We start from the raw sequence: 20,373 nt of genomic DNA, 5'->3' as shown, positions 1-20,373 counted from the left end.
AGGGTTTAATGTTGACACAAGTAGACTGACCAGCTCACCGGGCCAGGCACTGCTTCCCAGGAGGTGACATGGGGCAGCTTTCAAGGAAGGCTGCAGCCTGAGGTTCCGATGACAGCGATGGAGACGATGAACTTGGTACGGGACCCAAGACCTTTGAGGATGTGGTCATGTGCCTATCCTGGGGGGAAGAGGGCATCTTCCACAAGGCCCGAGGGGCATCTACCATGCTGTGCACTGGACATCTCTGTGCGTCTGCCCTGCCTGGGACTTGAGGCCTCCAACTCCACGTGGACCCCCAAGAGAGGCATGGTGAGGAGGCCTGGGTGCCGGACAGCAAGGACTTGAATCTGGCCCAGGCACGTGAGGGCCAGCCTTGTACTTATAAATTCATGGTGCTCAGAGAGGCCTTTGAGAAGAAGCAGCCCTTATTTACCTCCAGACAATTCACAGAGCAGAAGAGCCCCACATGTGTCAGGAGTGCAAGGTGTCCTCAGAAATTACATACCAGAGGAAAGCCTTCCACGTACAGCACCAGAAAGTTCCAAGCAAAGAAAGGTGTTTTGAGTGCAGTGAATGTGAGATCCTCCTTCAGAAGTAGAGAGTCCAAGTAGAGTCCAAGTAGAGGACTTGGGAGTGCAGTGGATGTGGGGGAAGCCTCCTTCTCTACCTCCCGTGTCACCTGTCACCAGAAGGTCACACTCTGATAGAGAGTTATGAGTGCAGCCAATGTGGGATGCTTCCAGCAGAAGATGCCCACTTGATAGTTTACACCACCCAGAAAAGTCTGACTGCAGGAAGGCGGGAACTCCCTCAGCGCCTCTGTGTCCTTGCTCGGGAGAAATGCATTCATACCTGCGAGGAGCCCTAGGAGGGCAGCCTTTGGAAGAAAGCCTTAGGCCATAATTCAGCTCCGTGCACCAGAACACCCACACCAGTGGGGACAGTCCACAAGAGCCACATGTGTGCAAGCCTTCAGGGGTGATGGTACTTTCTGGTCTTCCCTGGGCAGAGCTGACTAACCCCTACAGCCTACAGCAGAAGCCACCCGTCCTCCCACCCTGGCAGTGTTGAGATGCATATCAGCCACTCCAACATCATCAAGGAAGGCAGCTCCCTGTGTCTTCTTCACACTCCCTGGGGGAATCCAGATTGTCCAGTGCCCACTGTGGGGAGCCTCCTTCCCCTCACCTGTGACTGGGTTAGGAATTGACCCAGTCTGGCCAAAGGGACCTGAGGGATGTCTGCTGGTAGCTTCTGGGCAAGGTTCCCTCAGTTCATGGATTTGTTTTTTTAAGTCTGTATGTGACAGCTAGCTGTGATGGCTTCAGCCCATGAATCACATTGTCCTGGAACCACTACCTCAGTCTGTCCTGCACCATGTGATAATAAAGGCTTTATTGTAAATCACGTTTTATCTTGGGCATCCTGTTGGGGCAAGTTGAAAATAGAAATGGATGGCTGCCAACTGCAGGGCGATGGTGCTCAGTGTCGGCAGCGCAGGCCTCAGGACACCCCAGAAGTCTGGAGTGGCCCTCTGTTGGGTTGTGGGCTCATTTGTATTGCTCCTCTAAGGGGTCTTGGGACACACTGAAGGGATCCATAGAACAAACCTTGTTGTCTGGAATTCAGAGTTGATTCTGAGTCCAGATCTCACCCTGGGTTGGAAGAGTTGTCCATAGTCCTAGAGTCGTCTGGGAGGTTGGCAGGGGCTCCCTCACTCTCAGGGGAGTCTGAATTTGCCCAAAGGTGGGAAGGGAAGCTGTCTCCTGGGATCTGGCCTCAGTGTCACAGTGTCAGACCTCTGGCAGCCAGCAGAGTAGTGCACGTGGATGAGGAACATGGGCTGTGAGATAAGAGCGAGCTGGGAGGCCAACAAAGGGCTCTCTGAGTTTATGGCCTTTCAGAAGGAGCTTGAGGATTGAATTTTTATGTGATGTCTCCAAATTTTATAAAATGTTGGTATTTTCTTTTAAAGCTTTATTGGGTGTTGTTAACATCCAGTAAACTGCACATATATAAATTTGGTAAGTTTTGACATACATATACAACCATGAAGCCAAAACTACAATTAAGATAATAAACAATCTCACTCCAAAAGATTCCTTGGGCCATTTTTAATCCCTTCCTCATGCTCCTACTTGCCTCTACCCAATCCCAAGGCAACTACTGATCTATTTTCTATCGTTAGAGATGATTTGTGTTTTCTAGAATTTCACATAACTGGAATCTTGCAACATCTACTTGTTCTGTTTGATTGGCTTCTTTCACTAGAATAATTACTGAGCTCCAAATACTTCTGTCCTTTTTATTGCTGAGTAGTAAACCATAGAATGGATATACCACAGTTTGTTGACCCATTCACCTGTTGTTGGACATGTGGGTTATTTCCAGCTTTGGCTGTTACAAAGAAAGCTGCTAAGAATATTTGTGGTATTCTTGGTAAAGCAAGTTTAATTTTAGACAATATCTTTACATTTTGGTGAAAAAGACAAAGATCCTAGAATGCTTTAACTTTATGCTCCATGCATACACGCAATATTGTCCAGTAACTGCATTTCATCTTTATAAATATTTCCATAAACCGAATATCATATTGATTGTTATATTTTGTTTAGGTTTATTTACATTTCTTTCAATCATTCCTTCTCAAATTTCAGGACTTCCTTCTGGGATCATTTTCTGTCTTTACGAAATGTGTAATTTTAAAAATTTTTAAATGTTTAGATGGAAGCAAATTCTCTGAGTTTCTATTTGCCTGAAAATATCTTTGTTGTTGTTGTTGTTTTTACTTTTAAAAGATTTTTCTTAAATACAATTTTAGCTTAACATTTATTTTCTTTCAATGTTTTGAAGTGATGGTGTTCTGGGTAGGCTGCCCCAAGATGCACCACTCTGGGATGTGGATTATTTTGAGTGTAAGACAGTAAAGGCTCAGAAGACTCAGGAAGAACATTTGAGCTTACCCTCCCAAACTGTTTAAAGAATTTAACATAAAAGGAAGGGGGCGATAAGAAAGGCACCAACAAGCCCATCTTATCAAAATTCTGTCTCTCTGGCCACATTCTCTATAGGTGGCCCTGTAAAGAGTTGCCTGACAAACATTTACATTTCCCTCTCCATGTGAATTGTCTTCTTCCCCTCTGAAATCCCAAACCACTACCCCCCAACACCCTCCTCACCTTTAGCTGAAAATACTTAAGGGAGCAGCTTAGTCAGAATGACGAGTTGCTCAGTTCTCTGTCTGAGTTTCTCCTATGTATACATGTTATTAAACTTTGTTTTATTTTCTCCTGGTAACCTGCCTTTTTAATTATTTGGCAAGCCATAAGAACCTTAAGGGAAAGGGTAGAGAGGGATTCTCCCTCTTCCCCAACAGAAGATATATTCCCCCATCATATGTCTTCCAATACTGAAATTGATTAATTAACTACCAATTGTCATTCTTATGTAGGTAATCAGTCTTCTTCATTCTAGCTGCTTTTCAAATCTTTTCTTTGACTTTTACATTCTACAGTTCCAGTATGATCTATTTACAGGTGACTTTCATTTTATTACTACTCCTTAGGACTCACTGGGATTCTTGATTCTTAAAAACTGTGGAAAGTTCTTCTTCAATATCTCTTTAAATATTATCTTTCCACTATTCTCTCCATTATTTTCTTCTGGAAATCCAATATTTGACATTTCTTATTCTATTCTCCATGTTTAACTTCTCTTTTATATATGCAATCTATTACATTTTTCTGGCTACACTTTGAGTAATTTTATGAAGTCAAATTTCAGATCTAAGTTACAATTTCTCTTTTATCTATGTCTTATCTATCTATGTTTAATTATGTTATCTATGTTAATCTATGTTTAACCCATTTTGTAAATTTTGTGTCAATTATTATAATTTTTAATTTTAGAATTTCTTGTGTGCATGCATGTGTGTGTTTCATCTTTTAATCTGGCTGGATATTTCTGATAGTCTTTTGTTTTTTAATTGTTACATGTACTTTCATTTTTTAAACACATTAAGCATACTTATATTCTCTCTCTGACAACTTCAATTTCTTTTTCTTTTAATTGCTGTAACATTGGTTTAAAACATTATATAAATTTCAGGTGTACATCACTATACTTCTATTTCTGCATAGATTACATCATGTTCTCATGTTCACTACCCAATGACTAACTACAATCCATCACCACACACATGTGCCTAATTATCCTTTTCTCCCTCCTGCCTCCCCCCTTCCCCTCTGGTAACCACCAATCCAATCTCTGTCTCTATGTGTTTGTTTGATGTTGTTTTTATTCAATTTCTGTATTCTTTCCAGGTGTGAACTCTGCTCACTCTTATTCATGATGGTTTGTTTCAATTTGTGATGTTTCTGAACGTTAGTTCATGCTCCATGAAATATCACCTGAGGGAATTATTTGAGGACTCATTTGAAAGCAAGCCCTCCTGGGAGGATTTGGGTTGGTCTCAGCTCAGTTCCTGGCACTACCAACTCATGGCTAGGTTAAACAACATTCTAGACTCAGGACGTTATGTGCCACACAGAAAGAGTGAATGTTAGCCTCAAACTCAGGTAAAGATGGGTTTGTGTTTACAAATTCCTAGGAGTAACATTTTTCTCCTCTAGCTAGAGAGAAAACAAAATAGGCGACGATTCCTAGCACCTTCCTCTCTAGGAATCCCACAAGGGGATCATTTTACAGGTGTCATTTTAGAGGCACAGCTTTATGTAGGAGTCTGTGGTTTCTCTCTCCACCTTGACAAGGCCCTAAACTCAGCTGTGTTCTCTGGTGTGTGTCTGTCCAATCTGAGCCTCTAACCGATGGTCAGTAGCTGCCAACAAGGCGGCAGCTAGCTTCAGCTTACACAATTTCCTCTCCAGACTCCAGTCTTCTCTTAATTTTTGGCATATACACATTTCCTTACTATGCTGTCAGCACAGGTATCCTTTTAAAAACACGTTTGTAATTGAATTCGGTATTTTCATACGGTGTCCACTGCAAGCATGGTTAAGGGTATCAGTGCACTGTGCTGTCAGAAATACAGCTGCCACATAACAATTTATACTGAGTTCTATGCATGGATATCCAAGGTAAGTTGAATATTCAATAAGCAAAGGTCCTGATTTTCAACACCACTCAACACAGTTTCCCCCTTCAACTGATTTGAAGCTAAATCATTAATGATGCAAAATTATCTATTCTGCTGTGACGGAATCCTGCCAGTTAAAATCAAGGTACATGAGAGGCAGTCAGACTGTCAATGATTGAAGTATATTCTCAAAGGACCTCGCATTACTGTAAAGATGATTATGGAGATCACAATGTTATATAAGCCAGAGGATGTATGGATGTGTGGAGACACACACATACACACTCATATATAAAATTATTATTAAATGTAACTATATCTACATATTATATATACTATAATATATACATATTACATTTGTATGTGTGCACACAGTTGTAATTATACTTAAGAACTCTGCCCTATAAAATATATACCCTTTAATTTCATCCCAGTAGCAAACTTGCAAGACTGCATTATGCCTTGATATCTGTGAGTGACATACAAGTCATTATTTTTCTTCAGGGATTTCTGTCTTCAGGATTTGCATTAATAAAAACCTGTTCATGGTCCCTAGCCCTAGTTAGATGGAAAATGATCGTTACTGCTGCTCCCTGCTATCCCTGTATCTTGCGATCATCCAGCAGATTAGAGAGAGGAGGCACATATAATGATGCTAGCTCAAACACCATACCTGTTGCTATTGACAGACTTTGTTCCTTAGAGAAGATATTAACTGCCAGCTGGCTGTGACAGTTTGTGAACTAACATTGACATTTGTGTTGGCACCGTAACAGTATTTACAGCTCGGGAAATATATACAATCAGGTTATGATGGACCCAGGGATTTTCGAGGTAAAAAGTATAACAATATACAAACTACAGACATGACCACAATAACAAAATCATTTTAAAAATAACTTCAATACTTAGAGTCTCTTTCAAGAGATATCTGCTCTGTACGAGACATGTGGCATACATTCGCAAAGAGAAAAGGGATTGCAGAGAACAGAGGATGGTGATTCAATCATATAGCTGGTCATCGATACCTGATTTTCCAACAGTTCACTACGTTAGAAAACTGCCAAAGGAAAGGAGAAAAAGGTAAAGCAAGAAAGCAATTTTGAATGATGTGGACTGTAACTATAAAACACCACAGCATCGGGAAAAAGACTAACGTCGTATCTTTGTTATTTTCTGTGGCCAGGCTCTGAGCTAGCTCTTCCTTATAGTCCAAGAATATCTCTTCCTAAGGAGTTTAAAGTGGCGTGTTTCAACATAGTCACCCAAGTGGTTAAGTCTCTAGGAAAGTGACACTGGAAGGCAATGACACAAGTAGAATTTCTGGTGAATATTATAAACATTTTGAATTTTCTATCACTTTTGGTGAACATTATCAGATAGAAGCAAAGTCAGTTGGCTTTTTTTGTCTCTGTTCTAATTTCCTAGTAAACACTGGAGATGCCATCATTTTCTTGTTTTAAAAAGAGTGGATTTGACCAGGTACTTACCGCTCTAGTCCCAGGGCAGTCTGGAGACTGGCATTCACCACTCATCTGGTTTGGGATTAAGACATCTTCCCAGCAAGACGGACCCTTTAAGAAAAACACATATCCTTGGTGCACAAATTGTAAAGCAAATGTACTCCCTAACACATTCTCTAAAATCTACCTATTTACCTTATAAAATAATAATGAAATTAAGCTGTAATCCAATGATTTTCAAAGTATGGTCCAAGACACTTTGGGGAGATCCAGTAGGTCAGAACTATTTTCATAAATATACTAACATAACATTTGACACATTGTTTTAAACATGCAGTACATTTACACGTAGTAGTCCCCCACTGCAGTTCAATTTAATTGTTTAAAAACTAAATTAAATAAGTTTTCTTAAGTTCATTGCAATTTCAATTGATGACTTTTAAATGAAAAGACACATACAAATTACACTCAAGAGGATTCTTTGGGGGCAGTAGGGGAATGTGCTGAGGCACATCTATAAGGACTGCCTGTCCTGGTTGGCAGGCTGAGCAGACACATTTATCTCCTCTCTCCTGAGGCATCGTGAGAATTACACTTAAAAACTAGCACCGTGTAAGCCCATAATACCAATGAGAACAGAATACAGAGTGTTGATCAAGAAGAGGTTTCCATGCTTTTCTGGAAATCCACAATAGCCTGTAGCAGAGGAGGAGGCCTCTGTGCCCTGCAAGATCATAAAGAGTCTGAAGGCTCAAGAAAAAGGCAGATGGGAGAGAGCAGAGTGAGATCTAGAGCAGCAAACAGGGAGAAAGTTAAATTTTTATAAACAGAAGATCCTAGAATCTTCTAGAGAGAAAGGTCAGATCATCTAGTTGGAAACCAAAATCCAAATAGAATTTTAAAGTAGTAGCAAATATCTTCAAAGCTGAGAGGGAAAGATTTTTGACCTAAAATTCTCTATCTAACCTCATTATCAAATAGGTGGGAGAATGGTAAAAAGTGATTGGGGGATAAGCAAAGAGTTGCAGAGTTGACTTTTATGCCTGAGAGGCCTGAGTTCAGGAGAACGTCAGGCTGCCTGAGGGAAAGCCAAATGTGGCCCAGCTTTGGGCTCACTCGCAGTGTGTGACTCTGGGGAAAGCCATGGGAGAGTTGGGTCAGTGTCTCTGTGACAGTGAAGAAGAAGGACAGAAAGGCTGCTGTAATGACAGAGCTGGAGCAGATATGTTATAAGGGCCAGCGCCCAGCCAGGGGTGGAGGAAGGTTAGGACAAAGGGGTGGTGGTTGTGATGATTTTACTACCCAAGACATTGAGGCCACAGCAGAGGTTTAAGTTAGGAGAGTAATCTGTCATCACCAGTTGGTACCAGGACCACCCTGCTCCAGCATCCAGGCCAAGATGGCTGCCAGGCCATGTTGCAGCAGAAACTAATGAAAATGTGGAAGGCACTCAAGGATCCCGGCCGCTCTTGCACATCGACATGAGAATCACGTGCCCTCCCTCTCTCCGTCACCAACACACAGGCACATACACACGCGCATGCACACACACACCACACCAAAGGTGTATACACTCATGTACCTACACTACACACACAACTCACCATACACAGACCCACATACAACACACACATATATCAAACACACACACACCACACACATATAACACATACATCCACACAAACACCACACCACACATACACACATACCATATGTACACACACACACTCATGCACACACAATGCAAAAACAACATGCACATATACAACACAATACACAATACATCTTGCACACAAACTCGTGCACAAACACACACACATGACTTTTTAGAGAAAAAATGGGGAAGCAGAGGAAATCTGGGAGACTGAGCATGTACCTTGAAGAAACTGAGCCAACCTTTTGTAGACATTGTTCAAACCAAGCCTCAAAGGGAGCTAGATTTTGAACTCACAGATCATTCAACCAAAAGCCACTGCCTACACTGGCAGGAAGGAAGTGACTGTGCAGGAAAGAGTTAACAGAGCCGGCCTGAGACTGCAGTCCTTAGAGAGGCTGCTTCCAAGCCTGGCCCTTGGCTGGCGTCCGGGAATTTGGATTTGGGGAGTGTCCCCTCAATTCCCTTTCTCACACAGAGGGTTTATAGCATCCAAACTGTCTGCACAGACAATGTGGCTTGTGCCGAACACCTTCTGATCCCCTGAGTGTCTGGAATCGTGGTGAGCACCAGGTAGGAGTGCACATACGACAGCGCCTAGTAAACATCCAGGGCACTGGGTCTCTAAAGGGCTTCCCTGCAGACAACACGTCCCCTGTGCTGTCACAACTCGTCGCTGGAGGACAGGTTTGTCCTGTGTGAGGACTCCTGGAAGGCTGCCTGCGGTTTCCTCCAGACCCCACTCCGCATGCCTTTTCCCTCTGCGGCTTTGTGTCCTCTTCCCTGTAATAAACCTTACACGTATGTGTGACTACACACCGAGTCCCAAGTACCTCCAGGGATCACCCAACCAGGAAGTGCAATGCAATCTACGGGACTCACGACCCAGTGACATATGATTCGTCATCAAGGGCATGTTCTCCCGGCTACCCAGGAGGGTCAGGACCCTGAGTGAGAGCCCATCAGTCATAGGGAATAAGAAATTTTAACTTATGTGCACATCTAGGCTTGGTGCATACATTTACAATCCACTGTAGTCATAATCACGTAAACACTTGATTTTCAACCTTATAATCACACCAGCAAATATGGACAGAGGATTTTAATTGTGGTTATGTAACCAAATATCTATGTTATTCAGCTTGGATAATATAGAAGTAAAGATACAAATGTTAAGGATTGGAAGACCAAAGTGGAGCTAGGAGAGAAGGGAAGGGGGATTAACATCCTCGACTCACAACTTGCTGCTTTTATTATAAGGCCATCTGGATATTTGAGTTTTAAACACATGCACATATTCACTTGATAAAAATGACAAATGTATTGAAATAAAAGAGACATAAGGAAATGCTGCCTAGACCCTTGATCCCATTCCTCAGCCTGCTTTTCTAACTTTAAGTGAGAAGTTCGGTAGGGACAGATGGGGCCAGAATGCATCTCCCTCATTATCCTTCAGTCCTTGTACGAGGACCCAGAGGGTACATCTTGGGGGTTTTGGTTGTTATTTGTTTGTTTTTTAATCTTTTTCTCTGTAGGCAGTGGTTTGCTCTATCTCATGGATACTGTGCATCAGGTTTCTCTCATTTCTAGAAAACTTGAGAGTCAAATTTGTGGCTCAGCTCTGGGAACTTTATATACCTTATAGTAAAAATTAGGTTGACTAACATTATCCTTGGCTTCATATTAGATTCCTTGGTTTATTTTCCTTTGACCTCTTTCCTCATCTCCTTTAATTTTTCTTGGTTTTAGTCTCAATGTATTCTGCAAGCTTGTCAGATCCTTTGGAAGTGAGGCAGGGTATAATGAAATAATTGTGAGGGTCTTGTGACTCTTTTAACTCTCCAAATTGCTGACAGCTTCTAACAAGAGTGGCTTCTCATCTCCCTTCACCTGGGACAGCAGTCATCCGTCCTCAGGGAACATGGCCCTCTCTGTGAGGATCATGGTGGTAAGCACCGGTTCACACATCATGGTTGGTGGAGACAATGAACTTCAGCACACTTGAGGCTCTGAAAAGTCCTTGGGTTTAAAAGAAATCCTTTTCACCGTGGATAATCATTAGCTAAACAGGGAGATGATGCTTCCCTGCTCTACCAACACGGAAGAAACAGTTTCTTCTGATACTGGTTCAGAAAGCATTGACCTACTTACAGCACAGGCAACGGTAAGAGATAAACCCAACATCGCAACAGCCTGGAGAAGGAACACTGATCATCAAATGCAGGACGTGGGTCCCATTTGCATTTCACTGCTCGGAGTAAGATTTCCTGCCTCAAAGTCTAGGATGAAATGAAACTTTCTGTGCTATCACAGATATGTATTTTTAGTGTGTTAAGTTTTCTGAGTCCAAAAAGCAACACAAACATTTATTTAACAATTCCTATAATTGTCACATAAGGTACTACTTTATCTGACACATCCTTGTTTTGTACAAGGAAATTATAGAAAACTTATTCACAATTTTCTTCTTGATCTCAAACCATAACAAAATAATGTAAGTAATAAAACTGAATAGAATTCCGTTGGATATGGGAATTCAATGTACCAAACTGTATGTACTAATTTATCCATACTACTCATACTATTAGTATTAATGTTGTTGCTATAACCACCCTGAAAGTAGAAACGACTGTCCCAGTGAACTTATGTGATTACAAAGCTGATTTAACTTTGCTCCTTTCTAGTTTTAGAAAATAAAAAATGTTAATTGCTTAATCATTGCATACTGTGTTTTAATAGTTGCATGATTAGAGCATTTATAATTAATAGTCTTTATATAGGAGTAGGAAAGGCCTCCTGAGTACAAGATTAAAGGGACTTCACATCACATGGCAGCCAAAGGTAGCTATGGATAAGAATGTGTCAAGGAGAGAATCCAAAAAAATGTATTTCATCTCTCAACTGCAGAGAATTGGAGAAAGATGTCTGAAAAAATGTCAGATAGAACAGTGTGAAACATAAGTCTTAATAAAGAATTATTTGGCTGTTTTTCAGAAAACTTTCTCCTTTTTTGTCAGGTAATGGTTACAATCAAGAAAAATACATCAATTATTTGAGCATCTATACCAGGAGTAAGCCAACTGTGGCCTGCTGGCCAAATATGGCCTAGGGTTTGTTTTTGTACAACCCACAACCTAAGAACTGTTTTACACTTTTAAACAGCTGAAAAGTGTAAAAAGAACAAGAGCATTTCATGGCACAAGAAAAGTAAATGATATTCAGATTTCCATGTCCATAAATGAAGTTGTATTGAAACGTGACCTAGTTGTTCATTTATGTATCGTCTATGCTGCTTTCTCGCTGCAAGGGCAGAATTGAGTAGTTGCAACACAGAGGATGTGGCTTACAAAGCTTAAAATATTTACTATCTGGTCCTTTACGGAAAAAGTTTGCAAACCCTTGATCTGCAGTAAATAAAATTTTCCAAGTTGATATTGAAAAGTACCTAAAAGAAAATGTCGCGGCAGCATTTTGACCACCATATAATCTCATGCGCTGAAGGAGTAGCGGCGTCCTGGGTCTCAAGTGAGAAATTACTTCAGTTAAAACCTTAGAGCTGTTGACCTGTGAGATCTGAGAAGGTGTCGACAGAATGCAGTGATTCACGTTGTTTGAGTCAGTAACAGAGTGGAAAATCACAACTAGAGATGACATTTGGGGATTCGTCCTGACTAATATTACCACCAACAGAAAAGTATGAAGAAGCCTACTATTTAAACACATTTATGCAATGCATGTAAATCAGAAATTCAGAAAAATGACTCAATGGCATGAGAAATAGGGATAAAAGCTACAAAATATGATTCAAAATTTATTCTTAAAAATTCTATAACTAGTCATTTTGGCTGTATCTTGTCATGCCCAATCAAGTGAAAAATTGAAGTACTTAACTGGCTAATTGTTATCAAAATATCACTCTAATAAGAGCCTGACAGACTGTTAAAGCAACAGAGGTTTTTTCCCCTGAATTATCTAAATATATTCTATAATCTGCTCTTCACATGTGGGCATATACACTGCTGCTTAAAAAACATTGCAAATCGTGTCTTACAAAATGTTACTACAAAGTCTTTGCATTTTGAAAGGGTTATTTTAATAGTACTTTTACTTAAACTCCCCTTTTACCAATTATCTCAAGTTATCATCAAATGTGTTGCATTGTAAATATCCCCTTGAATGATTCAACAAATATTTAAGTCATATAGTTAAACTTAAGGGACTAAAATAATTTGAAAAATTATACCTGTGACATAAGACATAATACAGTGAAGTAAAACTGTCTTTAAAAGAGCTATACTCAGAGGCTTCTATCCTCCTTCCTATCTTTTCCTCTCCGTCTGCAATAAAAAGATACAGAGAAGGAGCTTCAAAGTTTACCAATCTGTTGAATCCCAGTTCCACCAATTATTAGCTAAATGCTCTTGAGCAAGTTTCATTTTGCCTTTCTAAACCTAGGTTTCCTCATCTGAGAAGTGAAGGGTTAAATACTTCCTTCAGAGGGCTGTCATGAAGATTCAATGAAACAACACATTTTAATACTTTTCCCAGTGTCTGGCACATGTTCTGACTTACTTAAAAATAGCCTCTGTTGCAAGCAGTATTTCTTACGTCTCAAAATAGAACTCCCTGAATAGGGTTATTTTTAATTTAATAGATAGATGAGCAGTAAGAGTCCAGTTCTAAGGGACTTGATTTAGCCCACTGGATTTTTCCTTTTTCTCAATTTCCCTATTACCCTACAATTCCCCAGGGATCATGTCTCTTTCCAGAGTATGATGCTTGTAACTCTTTTAAAGCATATATTTCCATCCATCATATAGTAGACATTATTCTGCATCTCCTCCATTTGATTTAAGATCCTACTTGTCTCAAAACTAAGCACGGTGTTGTGATCACAGCAGAGGCTCAATAATGCAATCACTAAATAGTAAGCAGAGAAAATAATAAAGAAAAAATCCTTTGAACCAAAATATTCATCCACTCAACAAATACTTATTGAACAGCTCTTAAAACCTCAGAATGCAGATACGAAAAAGAGGTAAGAATCCTTTTTCTTATCTATTTCATAGAGTAGCTACAAAAGCCGATATTAAAAATGAACTAAGCACACCCATTCAAATGGATAAAATGAAAAACAATGCCCATACCAAATACTGGCAAGATGTAAAACAACTGGAACACACATACACTGCTGGTGCAAATATAAAATGGCTCAGCCAACTTGGAAATCTATTAGGCATATTTTTAAACGTTAAACATACAAGTAACATATGACTTGGCCATTCTCTCATAGTATTTACCAAAGATAAATGAAAATATGAGTCTACACAGAGAATTATATACAAATGCTTATAACAATCTTATTCATAATAGCCATCAACTGGATACCCCCAAATATCTATCAACACATGAACGGATAAACAAAATGTGGTATATCCATCCAACGGAATACTACTCAGCAATAAACAGTATCATATTACTTATCAATATAACAACATGGCTGATTCTCAAGATTTTGTGAGTGAAGGAAGGCAAACACGCAATAGAATATACTGGATGATTCCACTTAGATAAAATGCAAACAAATCTACAGCGGCAATAAAAGCTCAGTGGTAGCTTTGAGGTGAGGGCAGAAGGTGAAATGGGCTACATAAGAGCATGAGGAATCTTTTGGGGGTTGTTATGGCCCAAATTGTGTCCCTTCGAAATTCATATGTCAAAGTCCTAAACCCCTGCAGAATGTGACTATATTTGGAGATAGGGTCTTTAAAGAGGTAACTAAGTTAAAATGAGGTCATTATATTGGACCCTAATCCAGTACGACTGGTGTCCTTATAAGAAGAGGAGATTAGGACACAGACACATGGAGAAAAGACAACATGAAAGGACAGAGAGAAGAAAATCATCTCCAAAAGCGAGGATGAGAGGTCTGAGAAGAAACCGACCCTTTTGACACCCTAACTCAGAAGTCTAGCCTCCAGAATTGTGAGTAAATAAATTTCTGTTGTTTAAACCACTTAGTCAGCGGTACTTTGTTATGGCAGCCCTAGCAGACTAATACAGGGGTTATGGAAATGTTCTCTATCTTGATTGTGGTGGTAGTTTTATGAGATTATACAGTTTTATGAGATTGTCAGAACTCTTCAAATTGTACCTTTTAAATGGAGGTAGACTATTTTACACAAATTATTTCTCAGTAAAATGTATAAGGAAAAAATGAACTGAGAAATTGCCAAGGAAATTCAATGAAGGAGGGAGAGCTTAGTATCAAATGGTGCTTGAACAATTGAACATCAATGTTTAAATCCCTTCCTCACTCCATACAGCTTCTACTTCCCACGCTGAAGCAGAAGAGTAACTTGTGTTTTTAGATAACTCATTTGCCCTCCTCCCCCTCTTCCCCTTCCTACTTTGGTCCTCCTTATACTCCTCTTCCTCCTCCTGTTCCTTCACAGACACACAGTCAGTAGCCTCATGTTTCATAAGAAGTAAGTTTAATATTTACTTCTACTATCTTGTGGGCCAGGAAATTAGTAACTAAATTTACTAATTATTAAAAGCACACACCAAATTAAGATTTTATTATGAGAAAAGTGTGTGGACTTATGTTTTTCGAATTTATATCAATATTTTTACACTCCTGAGGTCCTTTTGCTTATATCCTGTTTCTCTGGTAGCTATTTCCAAATACATTTTTTTTTTCTTTTAAAGCCTTTATTGTTGACAGGTTTTTCCACATACATTATTCCATTTACCTCAGACACCACATGAGATATTGTACCCTGTATTAGTTTTCTATTGCTGTGTAACAAATTTAGTGGCTTAAAACAACACACATTTATGATCTCACAGTTTTTGTGGGCCAGGAGTTTGGGCACGGCTTAACTGGGCCCTCTACTCAGGGTCTCACATGGCTGTAATGGAGGAGTTGTCCGGGCTGCACTCTCCTCTGGAGGCTTGACTGGAGAAGCATCAGTTTCCAAGCTCTCTCAGGTTGTTGTCAGAATTCATTCCCTTGTGATCCTGAAGGTGTCAGCTTTTTGCTGCCTGTTGGCTAGAAGCCTCCTACAGTTCCTTGCCATGTGGGCTTTCTCAACTTGGTTGCTTACTTCATCAAGCTAGCAGGAGAATATCTGCCCTGGTCTCCTAAGATGCAGTCTTCTACTATGTGATGAAGGGAGTCTCATAGAACATGATCAAGGGAAGGGCAGACATATGGTCACCTTCGCCATATTCTCTTGGTTAGAAGGAAATCACTGGAACCACCCACTTTCAAGAGGCAAGGATTTCATAAAAGCATGGACACCAGGAGGTGGTTGATCACTGGGGGTCACCTTCATGTCTATCTTTGCCACACCCATTTTACAGATGAGGAGAAAGATCTTTCACAAAATGGCAATTTGAGAAATGGTGATTCCAGTATGTGACTTTAGCTGCCAAGTGCTTAGGCTATTTTTTCTAACGTAAACATACTTTCCAGTTTCAACATGTGACTATTTGAATACTCCCCTGGAGTCATTCTTTTCCATTTTTAAGTAGAGAACATAATTTTACAGCCTAGGAGATATCAATAAATAAATACTGAATATAACCAGAGAGTGAGTTTCTGCTTATTTGGCAAGTTAAATTTGAAGAGATTAGTAAATTTTACAAACAAAGATATTTTTGCTTTACTTAATATATACATTTTTCTAACTTGAATTTATTTCCTATGATTTCTTAGAGCTTGAATATTTTACAGACCTCTGCCTCTGAACACTTAACTGTAAGCCCCAATTGCAAGTTAATTCTATAGAAAAATAGAACACTACAGATTACATAAAGAGATTCACTCTTCACATAATAACCCAATTGCTACTACACATTTTTTAAGCAAAAATAGCATTATTAGGAGGTGAATTGTAACTTTAAAAAAAGAAAAGATCTCAGGAACATTCCTAGTCCAGTCATTGTGAATATTTTTTATTCCTCATTTTGATATTATATTAATAATAATTAACCCTTCATTTGAAACTATTTTACATGGGGCAGAAGAAAGCAACAGAGAAAAAAAATGATTTGGTGAATTTCAGCCAATCAGCAGAGGAATAATAATCATAAAAAAGTAATAGCAATGTCATCTTCTTGCATTAGTATAGAACTGGGTTGTTTACAAAGCACTTTCACATGCACAAACCAACCCTGATTCCAAATGAAGGTCTGTTAGTGCTATGCTCTATGGAGCTCTGAGACCTAAGCTGATTATTTATTCATGTGTTGGGGTAACCACAGAACTATTTTCCTAAGAAAATCCTGGCCCCACATACAAGTACTAACTTGGCTCTCATATTTAGTTACATGGGCATATTTTAAGAGTATTGCATTTTATAGAAGAGTATCCAGAGTATCCATTTTATACATTGATTTGTTAATCACGAAAGCATGGATCTTCCCTTATTCTATAACATGGAATATATGAAGTCCTTGCTCTTGTTGGAAAATATAGCCCAAATTTTAATAAAAGCTTGCTGACAGGCTGGGTAGGGCTTGGTGGGACAGCCCTATTGTGTCCCCTGTGTGGTCAGCTTGGAAGGCTCAAGGTGGGGAAGGGTTCACTTCCAAAATGGTTCATTCGCATGGCTGACAAATTGGTGCTCAATATCAACCCAGTGCAGTGGGCTCATGTCCTGAGTTTTTCTCAAGCAACGCCTTTCCAGGGGCTGCTGATGCTTCCTTACAGCATCGTAGGTGTTTTCCAAGAGTGATAACCCTAAGAGACAGGAAGTGGAAGCTTCCAGTTTCTTAAGGCCTGAGTTTGGAAATGGGCACAATGTTATCTCCCCCATTCTCTTTTGGTCAAACTGTCACAGAGCCCAGATTCACTGGAAGAGGTTGATGTTTGAAGGAGAGAACCATCATGGTGTACCTTGTCAAATATTAGTTTGGCACTTCACCGAATCAGATTCTACCTCTGCAGCTCCTTATTACTACCCTTAGAAAGTTGTCTGGGGCTGTCTAACTTGGTCTTTTATCTCTCCACTCTCAGCTTTTTGCTCTGCCTTCTGACAATGTAGGCCCTTTTAGATTTCCTTTCATTTTTATTCAAAATGCCTGGCTGATATATTCTCTAATAAAGTCTTTAAATATTATGAAATAGTAATGTGTCACATTGGATATGGTTTATAGAGACAAAAATAACAAAATAGCACTAACTCCACATGTTCTCTGATAGTCCATTAGGATCCTTCTTGTTTTTCATCTGGGCATAGGCATAAGCAGATAGTATCTGCACCCATATGTAAACCTATCAATGGCTTCCTATTATTTAAATACAATTTTTCTGATCACTAAAAGGCACTCTTCAGGTTTTCTAGAATTTGAAACCATTAGTAAGTGCAATCATCCATTTCTTAAAGTACATAAAGGGTTTTAAGGGTTCACCCTCAAATGAACTCTAAAATGAATTTGATTGCTAATTTTTAGTCACTGAGGTCATTAATTCATTCTACAAATTATATAACTCATATGCTAGTGGTATTTTGCTAGACTGGAGATAAAACATTGAACAAGACTTTTCCAGTTAGGATGATAAAAGTGACCCAATAAGTAATAAACACATGAATTCTTTGAGGGTACATAGGAAGAACCCCTGACCTCGACTTTTGGAAGGACTATACATTTAAGCTGAGATCTGAGAAATGAGTAGGAATCAGACAGGAAGAGGAAAGTTCCACCAGAGAAAGAAGGATTCTGAAAAGGAAAAACAGAACCAGATACCATCAACCTCTAGATTGGTTTCTGGGATATAATCTAACAAGATGATATTGATAATTAATCCATAAATAGTTAATTACTTCTGTGTAATATCCTAAATATCTTAATCTACAATACTACTACTTGATAATATAATTAGATTAAAATATACATTTAAATGCAACAGTATGCAAAGTAATGATTTCAAAGCAATGGGGATGCCAAGATGATAATCAATGTGTTTGTACTTTTGAATCAGATTGACTGGATTTCAAATCCAATTGACATTACCAGCCATGTAACAACGAAGAAGTTACTCAATTAATCAGAACATCAGTTTCTTATGTGTAATGTGGGACTATCAATTGTACCTACATCATAGGATTGATGGTTAAATGAGATGAAGTACTCAGTATAATATCATACACCTAGTTAATATTCAATAAATACAGTTACACGCCACATAACGATGTTTCCATCGACGGACTGCATATAGGACAGTGGTACTATAAGATTATTATGATAGAGCCTAGGTGTGTAGTAGGCTGTACCATCTAGGTTTATGTAAGTACAGGGTATGATGTTTGCACAACAACGAAATCACCTAACAATGCATTTCTCAGAGCGCATCCCTGTTGTTAAGCAACACATGAAGATGCTGCTGAATAACTATAGTATGAGAAAAAAGTAATCATGGAAAGAGCATCTCAATAGACAAAGAATCAGAAGATCTAAGTTGTAGACATAATTTCACTAGAGTTTAGGCTAATCAATTTAATATCTTTATGCCTCACTTTCTTACCTGTAAATTGTGGGGAGCAAGGGCTCAGGGTCTAAGCTAAAGAATGAGCTAATTGATATGAAAACCCTTTATCAACTATAACAGGCCATACAGATATCAGTCAGTGAAGGGACGATGAAGCTGTGTGAATTCTTAGACTGTCTAATAGTAGAAAGAAGTGGGCTCACACGTTTACCTCACTTTATACAGCCCCAAACATAATGCCACCTCCTAGTAGAAGAGATGCTTAATACATAATGATGCAGCTGTGGTGGGCATCAGCAATTAACTAGAGCTGACATCGATGCTTGTATTAATTATCCGATGCTGCCGAGTTAACTCAACAGCTGTTTAAACAGAATATCTCAGCTGGCCTTGGAGATTTTTCCCAAGAACTGTGGTATCTCTATAGCTTATAAAACATAATTTGGCATAAAACAAATTTCCTTCCACTACTAAAGTGTGTTTCATGTCATAAAAAGCAAGCATTTCATAATCTAATATTCGAGAACATACTTTTCCCCTCCAACTACATTATTACAAGAAACAAACATCACATCTCTTTAAAAAACCGTGTTGTTGTAAGTGAAACGACTCTTGGTCCACCGCACGAGAGCTCTGCTGAGTTTTGACAAAGTCAATCACTGTCATTATTTACTGAGAGTCCCTTCATGTAGGGGGCCATCATGTTAAATGCATTAAGTGTCAAATAATGAGCTTATTTCTTCACAATTTCCAGTTATCAAACTACTCCTAAACCACCAGATGCCTTCAATTACATTACCAAGTGTTGACAGCTTTGCTGTAGGCGCATCACTGTGATAGCGGGATTTAAACAGCAGTGATTTTTTTTGTCCTATTTCATAGAATTTAAACAATGGAGACGAATAAAGACTTACAGATACCGTGATTCACTTTTATGCACTCTTAACAGATTTAATTTAGGAGAACCATACGATTATCTTCATCTGTTCAAGCTCTCTTTTACTAAGAATAATCTTGCTATTGCATGGAGGGAAATTTGCCACAGCTCAGATTAGAGGCAGTTTCAGGCAGCATAATATGTTTCTAACTGTTGAGATGCTAGTTCTCATTTCAACTCGACGCATGTAAGTCTATTTGAATAACAACATTTATTATCTTGTAAACCTTCACAGTTATCTCAGCTGGCTTTATATCTTGATAATTATGACTGGAACTGGACTACGCTTATTAAATGAGATAAGAGGGTTATTAGATTTCTGGTGAATGTCTAGATACCATCATTGTCATATAAACATTATTTTTTAGTTCTCAAAATAAAACTCTATGAAGAACACATCACATTTTGGTGTGTTCTTTACTACCCTAAGTCCCCAAACGATGCTGAACTCAATCAGCCACCTTTTTTTCTAGAAAAAGGAAGGAAGAAATAATATAGGACATGGTTAAAACTATAAAGAGATTGTAATTTAATTTTTCTGTTGCTTTAACGTAGCTAACTGCCCATGAAGATGTAACAACAGAGATGACTGTCTTGGCCAGTCTACAAAAGCTACACATGGTGCAGTGGTGTAGGTGATACACGCTCACAGGATTTAAGTGGGCAGCTGGAGAGAGGAGAGAACAAGTTTTAATTCTAGATTAAAACAACCTAAATATGTACTTA

General features: G+C 39.2%; 1 protein-coding gene across 1 annotated transcript in view; it reads right to left on the bottom strand.

The window, feature by feature from the left end:
* The window catches only part of PRKN (parkin RBR E3 ubiquitin protein ligase), a 1,259,401-nt gene that overhangs the window by 655,456 nt on the left and 583,572 nt on the right, over positions 1-20,373 (bottom strand). Inside the window, exon 5 of the mRNA XM_014795395.2 lies at positions 6,586-6,669. Coding sequence (XP_014650881.2) covers positions 6,586-6,669 — 84 coding nt within the window. The remainder of the gene's footprint in view (positions 1-6,585; positions 6,670-20,373) is intronic.

This window comes from Ceratotherium simum, chromosome 38, assembly GCF_057802395.1.
Source record: "Ceratotherium simum simum isolate JZ-2026a chromosome 38, ASM5780239v1, whole genome shotgun sequence".
NCBI lineage: Eukaryota > Metazoa > Chordata > Mammalia > Perissodactyla > Rhinocerotidae > Ceratotherium > Ceratotherium simum.
The sequence above is the reverse complement of the archived record's forward strand: the minus strand, read 5'-3'. Positions and strand labels throughout refer to the sequence as shown.